Raw genomic sequence first — 26,428 nt, 5'->3', positions numbered from 1 at the left:
ATTGCCAAAACCCATCCGAAATCAAAATCGAGCCCCAAAAACTCAAAAACTAGTACTTTTAGCCCCCAATAATCGTCCTGATTTTAGAGGGACGAGCAACCATTTGTCCTGGAGGGACGAACAAGGGTGGATACGCCGTGAGAGGTAGTCGAAGTAACATCTCCTTAACAAGAGGCTATTACCCAAAATCAAATCAAAATGTCCAACGTAATACGTCTCAGTATCGCGGGAGTACAAATCAACCTAGAAATGGTCGGAACATAAAATAGGTAAATATACCAGCCGATGGGAACAATATAATAATTCCAATTGGAACAATAACCAAGTAAACCAAAGTAGAACAAATGAACCCTCTACACGTAACAGCTGAGAATCACAAGGAAACAATACAAGCCTCCAAAACCAGTAGGACCCCATCCAAGAATCAATTTCTTGAAAATGCCCTAAGTCATGTCACTGACATCCCATTAAAACAAAAATTAAAAGGAAATACTGAGGGAGTTCAAAGATGTTTTTTCACATCTTAAGATGATATAGGCCTTATCCCAATTAACAAACATGTAATACAGACTACAGGATTACCATTGGAAAACAGCCTTATTGTATTCCATACAATCATAAAGAATGGCTATTAAATAAAATCCTGGAGCTTGAAAGAAATGAAATAATAAGACCTAGCTTAAGTCCATCTTTTTCACCCGCGATTCTATATTCAAGGAAAAATAACGACCTTATGATGGTAGTAGATTATAGAGCCTTGAACAAACAAGTGGTTAGTGAAAAATTTCTTCTTCCTAGAATAGATTAAATTCTAGATTCCATTTTAAATAAAAACTAAATGTTTACTTCCTTAGTTTTAACACATATCATGAAGTAAAAAAAGCTGAGGGTGATGAAAACTGCTTTCTCTACAACAGAATGTAGATCTTACGTATATTTAAGAGTTCCTTTTTGACTCAAAAGAAGTTCAAGCGCATTGTGTAGACCTTTATTTCACTTGTCAAGTGGTCTAAATAACATAGTTCATTTTGTTTTTGACATAATTTGTATGGATAATAATTGAGAAAACCTTTATTTCACTTGTCAAGAGGTCTAAATAGCATAATTCATTTTGTTTTGACGTAATTTGTATGGACAATAATTCAGAAGACCATTTAATCACCCTAGCCGAAGGGCCTGAAAAATACAGATAATAAAATTTGAAATTTAGACCATAAAAAGAAAATTTTCTTCACACAAAAATAAAATTTTTAGGAGTAGTTGCAAAACAAGGCCAAATATTATCAGACCCCAAAAAGGTAAAATCGGTCAAAATTTTAGACCCCCCCCCGAACCATTGGATAATTAAGTGGAATTCTGGGATTAATGGGCTATTATTGAAGATTCATACAAAATTACGCACAAGTAGTAAAGGTGCTAGCCAGCCTTACACGTGTAAACCCACAAAAAATTATTTGGTTGCTCAAAATTCCTTAGATTATCTGAAAAAAGAATGTATTTCAGAACCCAATTTGTCATTACCACACTTCCAAACAGGATAATATGTTGTCACAACGGACGCCTTAACCAATGGAATAGGGGCAACCCTCTTCCAAATAACAAACGGGGAAGAAAAGGTTATAGCGTACGCATATCGTACCCTAACCCCCGAACAAAAAGCAATTACTCAGCTATTCAACTTGAATTATTGTCAATAATTCACCACCTGTATAAATTTCGACACTATTTAGTGGAAAGAAAATATAAGCTACGTTCAGACCACAAAAGCCAGCTATATTTACAGACTTTATAAAAAGCCGAAGGGCATACATGCTCTCTGGATCCAATAAATTCATGATGTAGATTACGAATTTGAATTTGAAACACCCCCTGTGACTACCTGAGTGGATTTCCAGACGATACTCTGGAAATATACTCTGGTTGTCGATACCCAGACAAGATGAAACTAAAGAAATTTATGTATTAAAGGCAAAAGAATCCAAAGACAGTCCACTTTAATGAATTAATATAATAATATGTCAAAGGAAAGACAAAATATCTGCTTCCCTAATAAATTACTTTTATAAGATGAAGAACTAACTAATTCTATGAAAACATTCGAAACTGAAATTGATAATTTCTATTATGATTTAGATGAGAAAATCTTATAATACAGACAATGAAAATAAACCACCACAATCAAGATTAAGGGAGCTTAAGCCTTTCAACGTTAAACAAGGATATTTCGAAAATCTTAGGAAATAGGATGAATTCCATGAATTTCTAACAATGACAAAAATGATTACTCCCAGCAATAGAACCCCAATTGTACGAAAACATAAAGAAAGCGATTCATCTTCAAGTGAAAATTCAGAAAAACTAGACTATACAATTTCCCCCAAAACCAAATTTTTTCCTGACAAAATCTCAGCCTCCCATCCTCAAAAACGATGACAAGATGACATGGTTATCCCCTACCACACCTATTGACAGACCGTTAACATTATATGATGAATTAAATAAAGCCATAGATACTCCTGGTGACCATAGGTCAGAACACCCCAGCCAGCCACAAAGGGAAACATTGCGGGAAGCAATGGACCTAATAAATTATCCTATTAAAACCAGACTAAGTTTGTTTGCAACGAATCCTGAAACACGTGAAGAACAATACCACGAAATAACAGTATCAAAAGCCAAACCCAAGGATTGGGTATCCTGGAACGAAACTTTCTCCTGAAGACATGGCTTTCATAAAATGGAGGTATCCTAAGAAAACATTTGGCTCATCCCCCAGTTCATAACAATATTTAATTCCCCCGTATCGAGAAATCAACAAGAAGAATTGATAAACAGGTCCACTACTTCCAAAGGAGAAATATTTTTTGATGGACAAGCAGGTTCAACACCAAAATCTCAGAAGTCTTCCTCCAAAGAACTAAATACTAAATCGTTAAGCTCGTGTTCTTCGGAAACTGACAGTGAACTAGACCAAGAAGATCTAAAGGAATCAAAGAGATCAAAACCACAATCCACGACAGCACACGCAAAAGAAGTGAAATTAAAAGGTCAAAAATTTCCAAAGAAAAAGTATAAAAAATTCGACCTGATATCGATGGCAAAAACAATGTAAAAGGACCCCGAAGCAAAAGAAGAAAAAATACCACTAAATCAGGCATAGTAATAGAAAGCCTGAAACCTGATAAATTAGAATATTAACGAACAAACTATTTTACTTCTATCCGATAAGATTTTTTTTCAAGAAAACAATTTTAAAATTAATTCCACAATACACCTTGACTTACTTAACTTAATGCTCCTTCCAAAATGCTTCCGGCGTTGAGAGTGATGCTACATGGTGCCTCCATTTGGACCGGTCTCTTGCAAGGATGTGGAAATCCTCCTGAATATTTGCCGTGACTAAGAAGGCACCTGTCGTCTCCTTCCATCTGGTTGGGGGACGACCTCTTGAGCGTTTCCCGCCGTGCAGCACGGGATCAAAGTCAAAAATCGCTCGTGCGGGAGATGTCCGTACCAGCGTAGTGTTCGTTGGGCGAGTTGGACTGAGAAGGGCGTTTGACCAGTTAACGCCAGGAGGTTCTTGTTGCTAACAAAATCGTGCCAACGTAGTTCTTCAATGCGGCGAAGGTGTTTTGTTTGAGCTATATTTATGGTGATAAGCACAGACCGAGTGGCTGGCCAAGTTTCGGCTCCGTAAAGAAGCACGGATCCTACCGAAGCATTGTATATGCGCATCTTGGTCCTACGGCTGATATAAGGTTTCCTCCAAAGGGCACTTAGTCTTCCCACTACTGCTGAGGCTTTGGCAATTCGGTGCATTAGATCCTTAAGGATTGATCCGTCATTTGAGAGGATAGAGCAAAGGTATGTAAATTCCTCAACAATCTCAGCTGGTTTGTCACCGACCATTAGGACTGGCGGGGACCACGGTGAATTACGGGGTTTAACTAACATCACTTTTGTCTTCTGCCAATTAATCGACAGTCCCATCTTTAAGGCTTCATCAGCAAGGATTTGCAGGGCTTCTGTGAGCTTCGACAGTGAATCGGAGACAAGAGCCAGGTCATCGGCATAGTCAGCTTCTGGAAGTACTCTATCACCGTAATGCAACCCAAATTGGAGGCGGTTTATTTTCCGAGTCATAATGTAGTCGATGACACAATTAAAAAGTTCTGGGGCAGCAGCACAGCCCTGAAAAACTCCAGTATTGATTTCGAAAGATGAGCTGCGTCTGCCATTAGCTTGCACGCAGCTCTCAATCCTTTTGTGGAGCCACTCGAAAAGGTTGCAGTACTGTAGTCACGTTGTTTTCAATATGAGCCAGAGTGATTGCCGGTCAATAGAATCGAAAGCAGCCTTGAAATCCACAAAGAAAATATATGCTTTTTGTTGAAATTCTCGAGTCTTTTGTATCAGCTGCCGCATTGTGAATATTTACTCCACGGTGGACCTTGCTGGCACGAAGCCAGCCTGTTGGATTCTTCGTTGGCTTCTGAGAAAAGTGGTACAGCGGTCCAGGAGGGTCATGACGAAGAGCTTCCCGTGCACAACGAGGAATGTAATGCCACGATAGTTAGAGCAGATTCTTCGACTGCCTTTCCGTTTCCAGAGAGGCAGAATGATGCCCACTCGCCAGTCTTTTGGAATCCATTCTGTACGAAATACTATGGAAAACAGTACTTGGAGCCAGAGAAGGGTCGCTGCCTCACCATATTTCAGCAGTTCTGCAAGGATACCACAGACTCCTGGGGATCGATTGTTTTTCATCCGTTTCAGAGAATTCAAGATTTCTGTAGAGGTGAAGGGGTGGTGCACACTTTCACACGGGGCCTCAGGGGTGTTGGATGCAACTTGAAGAAGGTCAGGGTCGGGTTGGCTAACATAGTCCAGGGTTAGAAGTGAAGAGAAGTGATCCTTCCAGGCGGACAGTTGAGCGCTCTCGTCAGTGATAATATTTCCATCATTAGATATGATAGGGCCTAGAGAGGATGGCTTTCAATCTGTAAGATTCCGAAGGCGTTTGTATAAAGCGCATGTGTCACCCTTTCTGGCGGCCTCCTCGAGATCAGCTGCCTTTTTGTCGGTGAACAGCTTTCTGTCTCTGTGGAGGAATTTATTTCTTACGCCATTTAGACGTCTGTAGGTAACCATGTCCTTTGCTAGGCGTGCTTTGCGACGCTTTTCAATAATAGAGTTTCTAGAGTTTCCTGCGATATCCAGGACTTTTTTCTGGGTTTCAGTCGACCAATAGTACTTTTGGCCGAAAGCAATACGCCGTCCTTGAATAGTTGCCATGCTTCTTCAGATTCTGAAATTTGACAAAGACAGTCGAAACGGTTTGAGATGGAGACAGCATAGACCTGGCACGTGTTGGAGTTTGTGAGATTGTTCAGGTCTAATTTGAGAGGACGGTGGTCACTTTTCTGGGCTTTCAGGCGTAGTTTAAGGTTAGAAATGACAAGCCTGTGGTCGGTGTTTCCCAATTCTGCACTTCCGTAAGTTCGGCAATTAGTTATAGAGGAACGCTACCGTCGGGACACGATTATATAGTCTAACATCTTTCTTGTTCGTCCGTCATTTCTATACCAGGTATATTTGTGAACTTCTTCCTTTAAAAAGGGGTGTTGGTGATCACAAGATCGTGCATGTTGCACAGCTGAAGGAGCCTTAGCCCATTGTCGTTCAAGCAGTCGGGTGTTATAGGTCCTAGAACACTGTTCCAAACACCGTCTGTATCTCTGACAGTGCCGTTGAAGTCGCCAAAAAGGGTTAAAACATCATGAGGGGATACTTTTGCTAGGATGCTAGACAGCTGGACGTAAAAACGATCTTTCACCTCATCTGAGGCTTGGTTTGTTGGGGCGTAGCAGACAATGATGGTCCATTTTCCATGTTTGTGCTGGATTTGCGCTGTTAGTATCCTGTCTGAAATTTGCTCGTAAGAAAGGAGGCACCTCCTGGTCCGAGAGTCTAGCACAAGTGCGACTCCATTAGTTTTGGTTCTCTTGTCACCCGACCATATTAGGTGATAGCCTTCATCGATGTCTTCAGAGTCGTTTCCTAAAAGGCGAGTTTCAGTTACGCCTGCTACAGCCACGCCAAAACGCTTGAGTTCTAGCACAAGCATTGACTTTGCTCCAGGGAAGTTAAGGGTCAGAACATTCCATGTGGCCAGGCGAAGACCACCTTGGTCAATAAGGTTCAAACAATGGTCAAATTTCGGTCCGGAGACATGCTGAAGTCTTGAAGCGTAAAAAAAAGAACGATCATCCAAGGCAATAATATCACTATTCGTTGCAATTAGGTTCAGATGAAGGGTCGCAAGCCCTACCGACCCTAGGCCTGGGACCTGACTTGGTAGAGTCTAACTTTTGAGTATCCCTGGGGTGGGCTCCTCCCACCTTGGGAGGTCAAGGCCACCCTTTACATGGAGCGTTTAGTTAGCGGATTCCCCCATATCCAGTGGTACGTGGTCAGCAGACTAAGTTTGCATAGCCACAAGAACAAACATTTATAAGCTGAATAATTACAAGCCAACTCAAGGAGGTGTCTGAACCTAGAAAGCTTGTGACAGGGAGTGTTGATGATGTAGACTGACAGTTTGTCATAGAGGATTGGGATTGTCGAAGTGTTTTTTTTCACATATCCATTTTTATGGACATGTTTTATGTTTTAATGTTTTATGAGACATAAGACATTTATTATCGAAATATTACGTCCAACATCTTGGTCACTATTTCTTTGTTGCAACCCAATGCATTAATAAACCCCCCTATCATAAAACAGAAACCAGCCGGTAATATAGAATACCACTCAAGAAGGGATCTGCAGCTTTTGAGCCTTGCGGCAGGGAACGTGGATGATTTTGATTGATAACTCGTAATAAAAGATTCGGATATCACAAATTTCGTCTAATTTCCTAGTTACTATTTTTTGTTGCAACCTAACCAGAATAATCCCCCCTCTTATCATCCCAAATATATTCGGCTCTATTCAGTTTCTAATAATAAAGTAAAAATAACAAACGAAGACATACAGTAAAGAATGTAGTGATTAATTTACAGTAATCACTCAAATTTCTATTATCCTACAATTAACAAATCGTGACGTTATAAAAACTTGAAAAAGCATCTTAAACCTTCGAAAACTAACAGCTGGGAGTTTTGGAGATATAGAGCTGGTGAATTTCTCATATGTTATATTTAAAAAAAATTAATGTCATCAAAATTTCTTAGTCGTTATTTCTTCGTTTCAACCTAACCAAATAACCACTGTTTAATCATTCCAAATCATGGCAAAGGTAATTATTAACACATATTTTATATCTATAATTCATGCTAAGGAGAATGTTATCTATTCTGCAGCCATATTAATACTAGACAAAAGTGATAAGGAAATGCTTGCCAAAACATAGTACCTTAATTATTACCAGAGAAAATTTATACCACATATTTAAATAAATATGGATTGAAATTGGAAAATACCCCCAAATATCAAACCTCTCGGGGAGAAGTAAAAGGCAACATTTGCATACAACTATTGCCATTAATGTGAATACAACTACTAGTACAACTACTATGACTCCTCCTACTACTATAAAGGACATAAAGCTGAAAATTTCAAGAAATTTTTAGGCGAATTTTAACTAAACAAAAACACACTCCTTGCATACAGGTGGTCAAAAGGTAGTATCTCAAGAATACCTTAGGGTATTAGATTTTGAGTTTGAGGGAATGATTGGGCGGTTATAAATTGACGAAAGGCAATATGTGTAAACTATTACTAATGCTACCTCTACCACTTTTACTTCTATTTTAACTAGTGCTGAGGCTAAGGGTATTAAGGTGACAATTTAAGGAAATATTGAGGGCAAATTTGACTCGAATTAAGATACACTAGGTGCATAGATGTTGTCAAAAGGGATTATCAGCAATATCTTATCTTAGGAACAGTCTAAATTATTAAATTCAAACTTCCGGTGCATGATAATAAGAAGTTTTAACAGAACCAAAGGCACTATGGTATCCTGATAGTGCTACTACTGTTACTATTACTGGTAATACAGCTCCTACCATCACTAATACTCCATAAACTACCATTGTAACTGTTACCAGTACCAAGGCTAAGCATGGGAACATTAAAAGTTCAAAGAATATTAGAAGGAAATATATATATGAAATAAAAAATAATACTGTTTTCCATTTTTCAAAGTTATAATCATAACAAAATAATGTGTAAAACGTACTTAATTTTCAGTCAATCTAAAATGACACAATATGCTAGAGCTTAGATGGTATAAATGGATTGGAAACAACTCTACGTCTGTTATATTGTGTTATAGTTCTGTTTATAGTAAGCTTGAAATATTCATTGTAATTTTGGCTGGTTTTAGGATGTGTTTATTCATCTATTTAGGTATCTTTTGTATTTTTCTTAGAAGTGAAATTTTATTTAAATTTGTTTCTGCTTTGAAATTTATTTATTGACTGGTAATAATTTTTAGTTCCTTAACTTCTAATTGTCCATATGACTTTTTTCCCATCTCTGGAGAAACTTTCTTTTCAGACAAAGTTTATACTGTTGTTTTTTTTTCAAATTTTTATGATAGGTTAATATTATGAATAATTTTTCATATTATCATCAATTTTAAAACGAGAATACCAGTGGTGTCTTGGATTTGAACTTCAAGCCTCTCTCAGCATTAACTTCTATCTAATACCGTTGGTCATTCCCGTAGCAATAAAAATATGTTCTATTGACAAGTTCGATCCGCAAAGTGTCATTTCATTTCGTTCATCGTCTCGCTTAACATTCCCTCAAAGATAAAACATATGTGATATCCTCAGCCATTCCTGACACCATTGGCGTCATTTGGTTGTGGGGAAGGGGGACCATGCCCCCCGATTTCTGGAAAGGGCACAATTTCAACCGCGTAATTTCTTTGTTTATTCGTCCTTGTTCTACTTTTTTCTCTTTTTTTACCGTATTTCAACTGTGAATTATTATGAAGTAGTAAATTCAAGATTTTTGACGGTTATTGCATTTCCCGAAAGTATCCTGTTTTTACCGTCCTCCCTAATTAGTTTACGGTCACCCTTTTGGCAGGGATTTGTAAAGTTCTTTCTGGGCTCGGAGTCATTGAAGTACCTCCAGTGATTAAAGAATCCCGTCAGTCGGCACATTTACGTGTAGGATAACATCTGGAAAAGAGGGTATCCAGACGAGGGTGTCATTCCGGTTTTGAATTTAGTTTCTTGTTATCCTTCATCAAATAAAGAACCGCGAAACTGTGTTGAGTTGTGTTCAAGTTCAAATTTGATTATTTCATCTGGTTAATCCGGTGCAAGTGGTGCAAAAAAAGAAAAGAAAAGCCAAAAGGAAAGCAGAAGAATCAAAGATACAAAGAAGATTGGCTTCGTTTTTCAAACCGACTGTAAGTAAATCTACCACATTTTAAATTTTGTTTTGTCGACCAATCTTACTGAACGAGCCAGAACAAGAGCTACGAGCTCATATGGCACTTGTAATGAGTAGGCAGTAAAACAAAGTAGATGATTCCATCACAAACTCAAGATCCCATACATCAAGTTTGACTGGAATAGAAATATACCGTATCCAGTCTCTTAACTACTAATATTTCACAAGTTTCCTGTTGGGCGCTCCACTGGGGCACTCCATGCTACACAACCCCTGTTTAACTGATCCATCATGCAACTCACCCAAACTTAACTGAACCCTTTTGCAACTCAACCTTCTTGCCACCCAATCCTTCTTTAATTGTCTAATATATGCAAAAAAAGAAAAATATAGATCTACAGTGAAGGCTTATTGTTCCCAGCCACTTTATTTTATAACAGTATACAATAGACCCTAGAGGCCAATTTAATCTAAAAGTACGAAATGTATTGTAACAATACCCTTGGAATAAAATGGAAATCTTCGGGGAAAATATACATTCAGTAGCAAGCACGGTTATTTTTATTTTTCTGGAAGTATCTAGAGATTCAAACTATTTTTATCCTAAATGTAGTTGCTTAAAACATTCAAAACTTTGATATAAATTGATTGTAATGAAAGATAAAGATTATTTTCCAACAAAAGCAAAACAACTTCAGTCTTTGTTTTCCGTAAGTCAAAATCGTCAAGATTATTGATAACTGTAAAGCCCTGTTACAGAAAGTAACAAGAAAATTATTTTTTCTTCGGTATATCCAGGATTGAAAAAAACCTACCAGGTCCTTTTCAGAATTTTTAACACTGGGTGTAATTTTTAGGTTGATTTTATGTGGAATAAATTACTTTTAAGTGACTTTAAAAGTCAAACTAAAAGAGCTTAGCGAACCAGCTATAAAATTTGAGTTTTCATGTGTCCTTTGGCAAATTCTTGCCCAAGATCTAAGTGTAAGGTTCATAGTTCATGAGCCATGATTTAGATTCTGGGGTTACCCAAATGGGTAATGTAGGTTAGAAATTGCGAACAAAACAAAAAGCAAAATTTGGAACTTCTAATCAACGCTAGTTCAAACTTATTCTTTGGTCTTGTGCTTGGTTGTGTTACATAGGGCTTGATTTGGGTGGGGTTGGAATGCACGAAGGATCATTTAAAAAATGATTCAGTTACACGCACACCCTTCGGTTCTTAGCAATATCAGAGAAGCAATAAAAATATTGCATAAAATTGACTAAGGAAACTTATTAGGGAAGAATTAGAACTCGTATTATAGCTTGAATAGTGGAGAAATTTTTATCTGACGCACACTTTACAGTTTCTACTCTATTGCCTCTTCTCTTGCTAGTGTAAGAAAAATATATTTATAAATATTGTATAAAACTGACTAAGGAAAACTAAATGAGAAGAAATAAAACTAGTATGAATATGTAGATTTACGAGTGTCGATCTTTCCCTACACTTTCTTTTCAGTTTTTGTTAATGAAATGCGGGTTTATAGTGTTTGTATTTGTTACTCTGCTTCTTACTAATGTAAAAAAATAAAATTCAAATCTCGCCTCAAACTGACTGGGGGAAATTAATCGCGGAGAACTAAAATTTCTATTTTAAGGCAGATAGTGCATTTGTTTCGAACTGAACGGCTAGTTTTTGCTGTTTCTGTAATTCTACTTGGCGTGTCTCCAGTTGGCAATAGGAGAATACCCTAAATGCTAGTAGGATACCTACATAGAAGAAACGGAACAAGGGTGACCTTGTCTCTTAGGGTTCAGAATAAAAACTGGGGCACCCTCACCTGGGCCCATAAATACAGGTGGGAGAGAAAGAGGAAATTATAGCCTAGTAAACAACACAGCGTTCGCAAAGGATTCTGATCAATAGATAATTGTTCTGGGCCGGGTCTGGTTTGACGGGTGCTTTTGGGCTGAAAGTCCTCTTTCTAGCTAATTTATCTACCATGGGCTGCCTCCCCGTAGTAGCATAGCATAATATTTGTAGGCATGAATCTATAATGAGTCAGGGGTAATAGGTTTGAGACTGTCTATGGATGATTTTGACTCTTTTTGATAGAAGAGCATTAGCAAGGGCTGAAAATCCAGTTGTGATGAAAATAGGACTGAGATTGCACAAAGCCTCCAGTCTCCAAACTGGCAGTCCCAGTAACTTCTTACTGTTTGGTTCTAAGCCGGCTGAAGCGCTCCGGAGTAGACTTGAGAAGATATGTTGATCTCTGTCCTGCATTGGTATTCGGGATCATTACTTTTCCTGAGACCAAAATAATTACAGTGATTTAAAGAACATCAAAATTGGAAATTTAAATGTTAAGACGTTAAAAAATGATTATCGTATCGACATTTTGACTGATTCAGATTCATTTATTCAAAAATTCAAATTCATCAAATTCATCAACTTGCCCAAATGGAGAGACAAGCTCGACTACTGGGCAAGACATATAAACAGAAAATTAACAATCCTCGATTGATATACAACAAAGAAAAAATAAACCACTGCTCCATCAGTAAAAAAAAAAACAAAAAAAAACAGATTCTTTAATGAGAATATTTTATGTGGAGTAAGTTGAGTGAGGCTAAAATAAAATAAAATAAAAAAAATTTTTCAACCGTTCTTGCAAGCAGATTCCATTATATAACTTTTTAATCGTCTCTTGAAAGATCCTTTTGGCAACTCAACAAATTTGTTTAACGAATATTTGTTGGCTATTGATGGGATCATATACTGGAGGTTGAAACGGGATCTTTCATTTTTCACCAGAGGTAGTTTATACGGGTTAACACATCTGGTTATCAGTGAATTTTGATGTTTGGACAGTAAATTCTGGTCAAAAAAGAAATGATGTACATGTTGAATCTTAAAAAACCAAAGAGATAAAAGGAGATGAGATTTCTGTGTAAGAGTCATTATGTCTAGAAACAGGTAAGAAGTACGCGTTTCAGAGTGAATATCTGTACTTCTCAGGTGTTGTAAAAATTTATCTAGAATTCGAATAGCTTTGTTTTGCAGGGTTTGTAGTGGTTTAATATGTGATTTAAGAGTCAGCAAAAATATAGCTGAGCAATATTGGAGGTGTGCATCAATTAGGCAAAAATATAGGATCCTTAGAACCTTATATGAGAATAAAAATTTTAGTCAATAGAGCAAACCTATATTTCTTGATAATTTTAGTCTCAACAACGAAATATGTGTTTTAAAATTCATGGTAGGGTCAAAAACGATACCTAAATATTTTGCTGTGCATACTCTTTTGATTTCACGAATAGTATCAATGGTAATTTTATTCAGAGAAATATTTTTCAACTTTTGATTTCATCTTCCATAAATAATAAATTCTGTTTTAACAAAATTAGGGACAAGTTTGTTAATTTGGAACCAATTTGTGATGGATTTTGCAACTTCAATAAGTTTTTCTTTCAGTGAATCTAATGTTGGTGCTTTTAAACTTGCTGCAGTATCATCCGCAAACATAATTATTCATGCATTTTCAGGAGTAGATTTAGGGAGATCATTTATATATATATTAAAAATAATAGAGGTCCTAAAATTGAACCTTGCGGCAGACCGATATTATTATTCGATGTCTCAGACGAATATTCACAATCAATATCTACCACAAACCTTCGATTGTGAAAATATGATTTGATTAATTTTAAAGGTACTCCTCTTATTCCCGTATTTTCAAGTTTTTTAAATAGAATTTTGTGATTTAAAGTGTCGAAAGCTTTCTTAATGTCTAAAAACAATGTAGCTGCTAAACAATCATCATCTAAAGCATCATTAATGAAAATATGTGTTGCGGCGACGGCATCTTCTGTCGATCTATCTTTTAAAAAACGAAACTGAAACTTCGAAAAAAAATTTATCATTTCCGGAAAGTCTATACTTCATTATTTTTTCAAAAACTTTAGCCAGTGGAGAAAGGAGTGCAATAAGATGGTAATTATTGGGATCTGGAGCCTCACATTTTTTAAATATAGGGATTATTTTAGCCTTTTTTGATATTTTCTTTAAAAGATTTCTGAAGGATTGTGAAAATTCGAACTGGACTTATTAAGAGTTTCAGAAAATTATATCCGAGGGGTAGGAAACATGAAATTAGGGGATATAGAATTTTTCCCTCGGGTAGGAAAAATGGGGTCCATAGACAGGGAGTAGGGATAATGATGAATAGAGAAGCTGCTAAGTCTTGTTTAGGCTGGGAAGATATTAGTAATTGAATGCTAATTGCTCATTTTAATACTTAAAAAATTCAGGTTATCATTTACAGTAGTATATATCCCTGTAGAACCAACTGACAGAGATACTAGTGACTCAGACGGGTTTTACTTACAATTACAGGAGGAAATAGAAAGGGTCCCGGTAGAAATATAATGTTTTTATTAGGAGATTTTAAAGCCCAGGTCAATAAAATAGGCATAGGTATTATCCTAGTCTAGGTAAATTTGGTGTGGAAAAAAAAACAATAATGGCTACAGACTTTTGTAATTTTGTAAGTATGACAATCTAATTATAACCAATACGGTGTCTGGTTATAAAATGGCCAATAAGTATGCTCTAAGCCACGCTGTGGAACTATATTTCTATGTATTTTTCGGTTTTTCACAATAATCGCGAACAATTTATTCAACTTTATAGGATCCATTTTCTAGAATGAATGCTCACCAGTTTTATCCAACAGGTCATACTTTATAAGGGTTGTAAGTTTCACTACCGTTATTTGAAACAATTCAATTGTGTTATTTGGTAGGTAACCTTTATCAAAAATACCCTTGCTTTTATTAATTCTGACAAAACAACCAACATTGAATTTGTTTATGGATGGTTTTTGAACTTCGACATCATAAAACAAATTAGAGTACAGCTTGTTTTATTTTTCTTTTTTACTGTCTTCTATTGATTTTATTTTGATGCACCGGTGATGAGAATTGTTATAATTGCCAACAAAAGAGGTCAGTACATCTAACCAACGTTTTGTGTTGCTATTAATAAAGTATTTCCATAATTTCTCTTTGATTGTTCTATTGAACCCTTCAACAGTTTGAGCTTTCTATTCACTTTTAGATGAGAGCCAAAGAATTTTATTACTCTTAAAAAGTACTTGAAAGCTTTTTATAATAAAGTCTTTACCTTTATCTTTTTGTAATTTTTTAGGTTTTCTATTTTTTAAATAAATTCTTAAAAGCATTAATAATTTCCTTGCCCTTTTTATCAAACAGTTCGTGGTAACAAACTGTAATAAGGAACCACCGGGTTCAATAGTAATCGAAACTTTTAAAAATAGAACTTTAATATCAATATATACAGAACGTGAACAGATTTTCCTGCTGATTTTAAATATATAGAGTTCACCAAGTTTAGTCCCAATTATCGAAAGTTATGAGCTTGAGAAAATGTTGCCTCAATTTCAAAAAAGGGAAAACACCCCCATAAATGTCATAGAACCTTATTGAAAATCACACAATCAGAGGACCTTAGTGTAGAGGTTTCGACCTCCTATCTGCAAAAATGTGGAATTATGTATTTTCCGCAAATAAACACAGATGCGTGTTTATTTGTCTAATTCTAAAGCATCTTGTCTCACCACCTATCAAGTTTCACTTGAATCTAAGCATTTTTCAATATATACCCCCCCCCCCCAGACCGTGGTCAGATGTGGTTCGGACAGTAAAATATGTCATCTCGGGCATATGCTTACCTTACATTTCAAGTCTTATTTAAATCGCTGCGCTCATTTGACCTCTATGCGAGCTACACAATTTCCGGAACCCTTAATGTGACCGTGTACAACTTGAAAAAATAAAAGTGACATCTTTGTAATCTCCGGTTCCCGTCCATCTAGTTCGACTGGAATCAGAGCGTATACTATCTAATCCCGAAACTAAAAGTATTTCACGAGTTTCCTGGTGGGCACCTCCATCCTCCCTCTCCCCTCAAATATCGGATCAGATTTGGAATTGACGTGGAACATCTGAGACAATATTTCTTTCAACTTGCCAAGATTCATTCAAATCCAAACACCAGTTTAAAAGTTATGCATGCCACTAGTTTCTGGACTCCCCCTTCCTCCACTCTCTCGACGATGCTTGGATCGGGGAGGTGAATAGTTCCAACCTAATCATTTGGGGTTCCCAATATGCCTGCCAATTTTCATGTGATAGCTTTAGTGAAAGTGCCCGAACTAACAAAACCTAGACAGACCGTCGGACGGACAGAAATTATGATCGCTATATGACACTTGGACGAAGGGCAAGTGCCATAATAAAAGAATACTCAGTGACCTATTCTTTGATACTTCGAATAAATATCCCATGTGAGTGAAATCTAATAATTTACAAGAGGACACATCCAAGTGGCAAATTTTGTCGAGTATTTAGAAAATTAGAAATATAACTATCGGTGAAGTGCTGGTAAAAAGTATGGACATCATTATTAATTTGTTTTCAATTTAAACTTGATTACTCCGTAGGATAGTGATGGTGAAACTTCAAGGGATAACTCATTGACAACCAAAGTTTTACCGACAACCGAGCAGACCCTGGACATGAGAAATATTTCTGAGGAGACAAATATGCACGAACCACAAATGGAAAAAATGGCTAAGGTACCGATTTGTCTATGAACCTGTATGATAACCCCTGACAACCAGTCTTGACTTACAATCCTGCCACTACCATAGGAAATTTCAAACAAAAATTTAACAGATGCCATTTCCTGGCATATTCATGACTCAAATATTCGAAGGAACAGGACATGGTGTTCTGTTTCAATTGCCAGCATTTCAGTGGATCTTCACTAGGATCAGGTGAAAGGTACGGAGCTTGGGCATTCATTGACGCAGGATTTAGAGAGTGGAAAGATATTTCTGAATTAATGCAGCAGCACGAAAATAGCGATCGACACAGAGCATGTGCCATTTCTTTGACTCAGGTTAAAGCTATTGAGACGGAGACGGCCGAATCTGTTGCGTCACGCCTCTCCTAAGAACGCAAAAAAAATACTAGAGAATAGACAGTACGTAAAAGCTCTACAAAAAAAATATAGCACTACTTTAACGGCAAGATCTTGCGTTTTGTGGCCATTATGAAGGGGAGTCTATTGCTAATCAAGGGAATTTCATAGAGACAGTACATCTTTTAACGGAAATCAACCTGTATTTGATCAAAAACTCTCGTAAGCCCTATGGCCAATACATATCAAACAAACACCAAAACAACTACATCGAGGTCATAGAAAATGAAATCAAAACTTCTGTCGAAAAAGAAGTCAGAGAAGCAACATATTTTGCCGTTCTTGCTGACGAGATAAAAGACCTATCTCAAAAAGAACAACTCTCGATCTTAGTGCACTACGTTAATGACCTCAAAATCAAAGAAAGGGCCATTGGTTGCTACCAAATGCGCAGGGCCAGTGTAATAAGTGGACACTTTTTACGAATACAGGCCCATCTCCAGGAAAAACCACCACAAGAGGTGTACACACAATGTCATTTCCGTAGATTTAACCTTGTCATTGGCGATTGTATACAAAAAATACAAAGAATTTCATCAGTATTTTCAGTTTTGCAAACAGTTTACAATTTTGTCTCCAACAGCAACACTTGATACCAGTTGTTTGTCGAAGCCCAGAAGACTGGCAATGTGCCTCTGCTAATGCTTGAAAGGACAGTAGTGACACATTGGTCTTACTGGTATACTTCAGTGGCTTAGATGCTGGTTAGATATAACTGTATACTCGCAGTTCTGTCAGTAGTTCAAGAATCTTCTGATAGAGTGGCAGCAGCAGAAGCTACGGGCCTAAAGAACCAGCTAGAGTCATTTCCCTTCATTTTCAGTTTAGCTGTCATTCACAAAGTTCTTGCACGTGATAAATCCTCTTTCTAAACAGCTAAATGCAGCAGATCTGTTCATCTCAGAAGCTTGCACTTTAATCAGTGCAACAAAGAACGAACTGAAAAAAACACGTGATGACGAGTATTTTCGTGTCCTATATGGCAAGTTAGAAAGATAGCCATTAATGTCGGAGATTATCAGTTGGAAACAAGTGCTCTCTCTTCAGCCAAACCTGCTAAACCAAAACGAGTTCAGAAGATATCCGGAAGAGTAAGAGACTATTTGACGACAACAACAATTGGAAAGTACAACATTGACACCGAAAGCACAACAACGGAACACAAAACGTGGAGAGGGTTTTACGAGGTTTTGGAGTGCTAAATGAGTTTGAAGAGCTTTTACTGTCCAGCTGACAGTTCTAGAAACCACACGTCGCCTTAACCCCTAATCCAAAGATTTTATGGACTCAGATTTACTTCTTGTGATTGCTACATACTTCGATCAGGCAGGAATCGCTACTATGCAGCTGAAGTTTCAAGCTTTAATATTTCGTGCATTTGTGTCAGAGCTTCCACAGAAACCTGCAAACACTTTAGATGTCTTTGAAAGCATCGGAGGATTGACAGAAGCTTCTTAAGGTTGTCAGGGTAGTACTCACACTCCCGCTCGCAATGTGCTCAAATGAGCGTTTTTTCTCTATGTTGACGCTTGTGAAGGACTTCCTCTGGACAACGATGGAAAACGAGTGACTTTTGCATTTGCTTCTTATATTCTCTGAGGAATCTGCAGTGAAGGAGCTCGATTCTGAGGAGCTTGTTGACGACTTCGTAAAAATGAAACAAAGGAGATATACATTGCTGAAGTAACAGTATGTAAGTTTCTGATTTATATAGTAAATATTCTGTTTTGGTACTTTATTTGGTCTCTAAGTAAGCTGCAAAATGCGTACCCCAAAGGTATTACAGTACCTAAATGCTTGTTCGAAAATTTAAAGGCTAAATTTTCAAGGCTGGAAGGGGGCTCAAAATCGAAGTTTGCCCCCATCCCCCAACGTTTTCTGAAACGGTGTCACCGCCTTTCGCAATTGTAAATTTGTACTGCTTAGAGCCCTTTTTCCTATTGGTGGTTGAATCATCCCCAAAGTCATACGCACTAGACCCTTCTGATATTTCCAGTAAAATAGGGATTTAAAATTTTTATCGAATTTTCAAGAGGTTTTGGGGGCCCCTGGTAGCTTTAAAATTAAGGGCTCTTTTTGAACTTTAAAATTGTAAAAACGTTCAACTTCCAATATAGGACGCACACCCCAAACTTTTTTTGTTCTTCCATTCAAAACCATGTTGCTTTGAGAAATAAATGAAGACAAAAATTTTCTTTTTCTACAGACAAATTTAAAGCATTGGACTTAAATAAGGTCACAAATTCACGCAGTACTATAGTATAAGATTGTGTGCATTTTCATAAATAAACTGTTGAGGTTGACTAAATTTATATTCCTTATACTATGCTATTAAATAGTTAGGTACCAAGATGTTTTTGTTTTTAAACATTAAAGGATAAAAGACCAACCTCTTCAGGATAGTTTTCTGAGAAATTACTGGGAAAATCCATCTGCTTCAATTTTGTAATTGCTGAAGCACGTTCGCTGGCCGTGGAAAATGGAATAAGAAGCTCGAAGAGAATAATTCCCAAAGAATAAATATCATCCTCAAAAACATATTCGCATCCAGCTAACTGCAAAAGCACAGAAATTTGACAAAATGGAGAAAAAATGACGAAATATAGAACTAAAAATTTACAGATTTCCTTCTATTTGTTTGAAAGGCAAAGATTCTAGCACCAACAGCAGAAAGTCAAACTAGTAGATTAGAAAACAGAGCCTGTAAAAAATTATTCCGTTAGATTACAAATTCAATTAAATTTATTACGTATTTACAGCATAGATGGCATTGGCAGGTTTGAAAATAAGGGTGATGTTCAAACGTTACTACAGATTATAATCCCTTACCCTCATCTTAAGGCTTTTAAAAATATGTCGTTGTCGGATGATTTCCTAAGAAAGTATTAAAAAAAGAGTCAAAACTTGAAAGAGAGTAAGAAAAAAAAAGTAATATTTATAAATCTTAACGATTCAAACAGAAGGATGAATTTGCAAATTCTAGAGAACAACTAGATTTTTTTTAGCTGTGAGAACGGGATCTGTTAAAATTCAAAAATTTTGAAAAAAGCTGAAATTCTTTTAGTGCGAAAACTATGCTTGAAATATAAAAAGCTATGCATAAAAATGTCAAATTTGAGAAAGATGAGATTTAAAGATGAGATTCCGTTTGAAATTATTTTATTTTCAAAACCATAAGATCTAACAACTGAGGAACATTGAAAAAATTTCAAATTCTTGAAAGGCAAAGAATTAAACACCTGAAATTAAAAAAATTAAGAGTCTTAATTCTAAAATATCGAGGATTTTGACGTATGATGGTTTTGACCTGTCGAATTGGGAAATTGAATGTGTGAAGAATATTATATAGTGACATATGATAAGTTTTGGAAGTGTAAAGGGTCTAGGTCTTAAAACTGACGAATCTAAAAGACTTTGGAATAGACCAATCAATATGCATTTCTATATCAAAATTATATTTTATAATCAAAATTATATCAAATTTTTTTATGCATTTGTGCTGCCCCAGCCTTACTAGCTTTGCTCTCTGGTGGGGCATAATATCGTTTTTGAATATTTTTAATTTGAATTAATAAATATTGATTGATCTTGATTGATAATAAAAATTTCTAATGGGCGGTTTATAAGAAAAAAGTCCATCAGAAAAAAGAGCCATCAAAAAAGAACCATCAGAATTTTGATGGTTCAAGTTAGATGCTCGTAGTTCCTTGCACTATCTTTGCTGAATAGTCTATATTCAATAATCTGTATTTGTGCCTGTCTTAGTTCCTCCTACTGGGTCGAGATGCCTTATTCGTATTATGTGACTGTGTTTATTGAATTCGGCTCATATATTTTCTCATTTTATGATTTTGGCATAGCTTGCGCTGCTTTTGGTGGATTAATTTATTGTTTTATGATTTTTCTTTCGTGGAGATTGGGCTTTGATTACATTATAAGTTTAAACTATTCTGTTTTCCGTTCTTCATGTATTGTTATTATTTAGGTAATGAATTTTTTTGTGATGATTTTTTGATTTTACTTTCCCTGGGTTAATTTAATTAGAATTTTTTCGACTTTATTCTATTTGTTTTAGATATATCTCTAGGTCTTTTATTTAGTAACTTACCTCACTGACAGATTTCATCTGTGCTGTGTTTTTTACAATAGATTTTTTTGAAGTTTGTTGGTTAGATTATTTTTTGCTGTTAGATGAAAATATGTTTTCGGGATTTTTCTGAGTGAAGGTCAAACAGTTTGGCCTTAGAGAGTTTACTTGGTTGGCTTTTTAAAAATGAACACTTGGCATGCTCAATTTTACAGTACGGAAGTATTATACTAGACCAAGTATGTTAATTTTTGTTTCATTACAGATTTTTGTTAATTAATGTCTAATTTCATGATTTAATCTAGGTTTAGATACTTTTGCTAGGTTACTTGGTCTTGGTACTTAATGAAATATGCTACTGTTTATAGCATCGTTAATTCTTTCCCTTGATCGCCTCCAACTTTTCGTATTGAGTCAAGTAGGTTTCTTGTTTTGAACGGGGATTGTTAACTTCCTAATATAGTATATTAGTAAGTAAGTAGATACTATTTGAGAGTTGTGTAGTAAAAGTAAATGATAGAAGAAATATATTTTTGGTAATTGTAGTATATCGGCCACAATCGTCTAGTCTTCAAGTGTCTTTAAGACAATTTGAGGCATTGTTAGATGCTCTCACCCGACAACACAATCTATTTTGTGTAATGGGAGATTTTAATGTTAATTAGATGAGCATAATACTTTGACATCTAATAAGGGGTTTTAATTTTCGAACGTTAAATTATTGCAGGGTTTGTTACCTACTTGCTTACCACCGTCCATAATTCGTGATAGCCATGCAACCGCTATTGATAACATTTTCACACTGAAATTTTTTTTGATATTTTTTGGAATGATACATCTGATCATTGTGTTGTTGATTCTAATTTCTCTGGGTCAGGAATAGAGCGTGAAAAGAGACCAAATAAAATTTATAAGAGGGTAATAAACCAGAAAAAAATAGTTGAGATGAAAATAAAAATAAGAGACATAGATTGGAGTTATGTGTTACATATTGAAGACCTAAATCAGTCAATTGCTTTATTTTACAGTAAGTTTAACCAAATATTTGACCGAGCATGTCCTTTGGTATTAAGAAAAAGTCAAGATTTACCTCGTAAGCCATCGGTTACTCAAATCTTGTTAAATAGTATAAGGAAAAAAAATAGGTTATATAAGGTGAAGATGCAGTATCCAAATCAAATTGGTATTAAAATTAAAAAAAAAAATAAATAAAAAAATCGGTTAAATTTTGTTCTCAGAGAGGCAGAAACAAAATATTATCAAAATAAATTTTGTGAATGCAATTCACCATAGAAAGATGGAAAATAATAAATGAAAGAAAAAATAATGTCAAAACAAGAATTATTCCATCTCGCATTACAATTAGTGAAGGACTTAAAATAACGGATGAGAGAATAAAATAACGGATGAGAGAGTAATGGCAGAAGCATTTGCTTATCATTTTAGGAAAATTGGACATGATGTGGTGGATCAAATTTTTACTGGAGCAAAGAATTATAGAAAATATATTCCAAATAAAATAGATAAAACTATATTTATGTACCCTATTCAGTTCTTGGAATCTCAAAGAGCTGTTGCTATTTTGAAAAACAAATTTTTTACAGGAACTGACGGTATGTCGACTTCTCTGCTTAAATAATTAGCTGAAGCTTGTCAGCCGCATTTATTTATATTTAATTCTTGCAAGAAAAATATTTTCTTCCCAATTTGTCTTAAAGTAGCTAAGGTTTATCTTTGTTTAAAAAAGACGATAAAAATAATCGAAATAATTTTAAGCCTATTACAATTTTATCAATTATTTCTAAGGTTTTTGAAAAAATAATAAAGAGTAGATTTACTTCATTTCTGGTAAAGAATAATTTTTTTTCTTCCAATCAGTTCGGTTTCTTGCGTGGTAGGTCAACAGAGCAAACAATAACTGCTTTACATAATTTTTATCAGATGCTATGTTAGATAGTTAATTGATGGCAACTCTATTTTTTTACATTAAAAAAGCTTTTGATACATGCAATTCTTTTTAATAAGCTGAAAAATATAGGAATCCGTAGAATAGCTCTTGATATAGTGAGATCTTATTTACTAGAAAGAAGTTTTAGAGTCCAAGCTGCCGAGGAATCATTTCAATTTTTCCTTTAAACAATATAGGGGGTTCCACAAGGGTCTGCTTTAGGGCAGTTACTTTTTTTTAATATACATAAATGACCTTTCAAACTGCAGGCCTTCGGACGATGAATTACCTTAAATCACATTTACAGCGAGATAAGGTGGACTGCATCCTCCTGTAGAACATATCGCTGTTGAATTTATGAAGTGACACAATTATTGGGTTTGATGGGGTGTGGCGTCCCGTTGGTACCTTCATTCCTTGTTAATACACTCCAAATCAAATGCATTTTTGAAAGAATTAATCGATTCACCAGTGACAGTCTCATTGGAAAGACTGTTCCAAGTTGAGACAGCATGTACCAAGAAAAAGTTCGTCCCCTCTCTGCGTCTGGAGTGCTCTTGTTGCAGCTTTATTAAGTGGTCTCGTGTCATAGTGGCAAGGGAGGGAGTAAACATGGAGTTAGCCATGTTGTTCTGGTACATTTTCTTGACAAAAACGACATCTCCTCTGTGCCACCGGTAAACCAATATGGGTATCTTCAGCCAACACAGACTTTCAGGGTAGGAAATCTGTTGGTGTGGGGCACAAATCTTAGTTGCTCTTCTCTGTACGCTCTCTGCTGCCACATCTCCCTTATATTGAGGATTTGTAACAGGGCAGCCAAACTCCAAATGTGGTCCTACAAGAGCATTATATAATTTTCTTATTATCAGAGGATGGCACGATGCTATGATTCGTTTAATTTGTCCCAGGGCTCTGTTGGCCTCAGCAACTTGTTGCATAGTGTGCTCATGGATCTTAAACTTCCTGTCAACGATCGTTCTCGTTCAACCAAGTCTTGTTCACTCTCAACAGCCTCAACTTGGATACGATTGCCAGATTTATCCAGCATAAAAAATGAAATCTGATTGTTGTGGGGACCCATATGAAGGACTTTGCATTTTGATGGGCTGAACTCCATCATCCAGGTGGAAGCCCATAAGGAGAGACTATTCAAGTCATTTTGCTGTGTTCCATTGGCAATTCCAATTAGTTTGCTGTCATCAGCGTAGAGAGGGATGGGGTTTTGTAGAACATCCTCGCAATCATGAATATATATAGAGAAGAGGGTGGGGTCAGGGATACTTCCTTGGGGTATCCCACTTATAACTGGTGCAGAATCTGAAAATATTGGATCAATTGCCAATATTGTTTGCAGATGACACAGCAATTAGCTTGAAGGTGGGCAACGGTGGGAACCTACAAGCAGCCCTCGAAACTGTTACTTTTAATATAAATTCTTGGTTTCAGGCTCGTCGACTAATACCTAACCTAGAGAAGTAAGATTCTGTGGTTTTTGAGAGAAGTTTGAGAGCAGTGAAGCGTGTGTCATCTAAATCTATTAGTATTGGAATTTCCTCCATAAGGACAGTGGATGTATTTAGATATTTAGGTATCTACATTGATTCAACTCTGTCTTTTAAAGCGCATATTAATAGACTCGAGGTAACATTGTCCTGTAATCTCGGCTCTTTGCATAGAGTAAAATTCCTGTTTCCTTACCAAATAATGAGAAAATTATATTTTTCATTAGTTGAATGTTATTTTCAATATTGCCCAACCGTTTGGATGTTGACATTCCATTCCCGTTTACAAGGACTCCAAATTGTCTAAAACAAGTCAATAAGAATCCTGGACCATTTTTTAACAAACCCCAGGAAGACAAAAGAATTATCTGAAACCAAAGTATATTTTTTATTTCTTGATATTCTTCATTTACAACAAATTTTTCACCTCAATATAGGCATATAGTTTTTAGAAATCCAGCGTAGAGATAATTTTTTCAATAACATGAAACTTTTGGTTGAAAATTAATATAGCCATTTATCAAAAGTAAGGTATGAGTTTCTTTTTCTTTTTATTAAAAATGAGAGCTCAAGACAAAGTTTAATATATCAACTTCCTGAGATTGCCAATAAATATAAACTATTTGATTTAACAAGTGAGTCAACATCCCTCTATACACATAAAAAGAAATGAAAACGGACAGTTCTTTTTGCCTATAATAGCTGGGACTGAATTCAAAGTGATTTACTTATTAGTTTACAAGTCCCATCCGTGTCTTATTGAGTCGATTTTTTTGTTAATTTTTTTTTCAATTCTTCTCTCTCTCTCTCTCTTTCTCTTTGTACTGCGTGTGAGTTATTGAGGTGTAATTCGTTCTTTCTTTCTTTTTCTCTCTATTGTTAAAAGAGTCAAAACGATTTGCCTCCCTTACTCCTTTGCATAATATTCATGTATATCGTTTCCTGTTTAATAGAGTCAAGTCAAAGTAATATTTTTTTGAATTTTCCAGCGCAAGGTTGACCATATTTTGGTAGCCTTTTGCGTTTTAAGATTTCCCTTAGGGTCAGATATTTTTAGTTCGTTTAGGTATCTTGTTGTGCTATCTGGTAGGCTGAGATTAGGTTGGGGTCTTTCAACTTAGCACCTCCTCCAAGCCCACGCTCCGACTCTTAGATTGTACTACAACATCATAGGTGGGAAAGCAATTTTGTTTTGTTTCCAACCGGCATAATTTTCACATAGAAATGAATCACAATTTTATGATTCTATTCACGACGTTAGTCCAATTGCTCCGACTTTTAAATTCAGACTGCCTGTTTCCTGTCTCCAGCCGCTAGGATCGCTACCGAGCACTGTGTCCCAAAAATACATCGAGTCTTCATAACTGTGTTGTATATCTAAGCTGTGATCTCTATTGAGTTTTCACACTGAGTCGGTGGAGTTTTCTTCTCAGGATATAATTATGTCTTGGCTGTCTTGTCTGATTTTGTCTGCTTCATGTTAGTATTACATAAAAAAAACTAGTTTTTTTGACTGAAAGTAAGGAGTGACATTAAAACTTAAAACGAAATTACTCCGTATATGAAATGGGTTGTCCCCTCTGCAATCCCTCGCTCTTTACGCTAAAGCTTTTAATTGTTTTAAAAAGCAAAATTGTGGCAAAGAGTCAAAATTTAGCGTAAAGAGCGAGGGATTGCGGAGGGGACAACCAATTTCATATACGGAGTAATTTCTGTTCGTTTTAAGTTTTAATGTCGCTCCTTACTTTCAGTCAAAAAAAGTGTTTTTTTTTTAATGTAATTTCTGAACGTTTTTGAATTAATGCATGTTTGATTTTGGCATATTAAATATTAAATTTTGGCCACACATAAACTATTAAAATGAAATTTGCATATTAATTCCTTTTTTTGCTAAATGGTTTTATCTTAGTTTTGATCAGACAATTTTGAGAAATAAGGGATGGGGAAGGAGGCCTAGTTGCCATGCAATTTTTCGGTTACATAAAAAGGCAACTATAAATTTTAATCTTTAACGAATTTTTCTATAAGTAAAGAATATATGTAACTTAAGAATTAACTTACGTAACAAACTTTTATATTCTTTAATTTTTATTATGTATATAAGGGGGTTTGTACCCTCGTTAATACCTCGTTCTTTACACTAAATCGTAAGTTTTGTCCCAATTCTTTAAGAAAACCCCTGAATCAAAAAGGCAGTAGAATAAATAGTTGAAATTACTAAAAATACTATAGCATAAAGAGCGAGGTATTTATCTCCTCCTAAATACCTCGCTCTTTATGCTAAAATATTTTTAAGACCTCTCATATGCGTAATAATCTCTGTTCGTTTTAAGTTTCAATGCTACTCTTTACTTTCATTTGAAAAAACTTTTCCGTGTTTATTTTTTCATTGTTTTCTTATAGTAATATTAGAAAAT

At 35.8% G+C, this 26,428-nt stretch overlaps 1 protein-coding gene and 1 long non-coding RNA gene across 4 annotated transcripts in view; one reads left to right on the top strand and one right to left on the bottom strand.

Moving 5' to 3' along the window:
- LOC136035709 (uncharacterized) overlaps positions 1 to 26,428 on the bottom strand; it is a 74,332-nt gene that overhangs the window by 15,819 nt on the left and 32,085 nt on the right. For 2 of the 3 annotated variants that reach the window (XM_065717656.1, XM_065717657.1), the window contains exon 4: positions 18,862 to 19,026. The exons of the other annotated variant lie outside the window; for it this stretch is intronic. In XM_065717656.1, coding sequence (XP_065573728.1) covers positions 18,862 to 19,026 — 165 coding nt within the window. The remainder of the gene's footprint in view (positions 1 to 18,861; positions 19,027 to 26,428) is intronic. 3 annotated transcript variants of the gene reach the window in all.
- The window catches only part of LOC136035710 (uncharacterized), a 34,573-nt gene continuing 16,792 nt past the window's right edge, over positions 8,648 to 26,428 (top strand). Inside the window, exon 1 of the long non-coding RNA XR_010619501.1 lies at positions 8,648 to 9,433. This is a non-coding gene — a long non-coding RNA (uncharacterized LOC136035710). The remainder of the gene's footprint in view (positions 9,434 to 26,428) is intronic.

The sequence above is a fragment of the Artemia franciscana genome, chromosome 14 (genome assembly GCF_032884065.1).
Source record: "Artemia franciscana chromosome 14, ASM3288406v1, whole genome shotgun sequence".
NCBI lineage: Eukaryota > Metazoa > Arthropoda > Branchiopoda > Anostraca > Artemiidae > Artemia > Artemia franciscana.
Note: the sequence above shows the minus strand (reverse complement) of the source record. Positions and strands in the feature narration are given on the sequence as shown.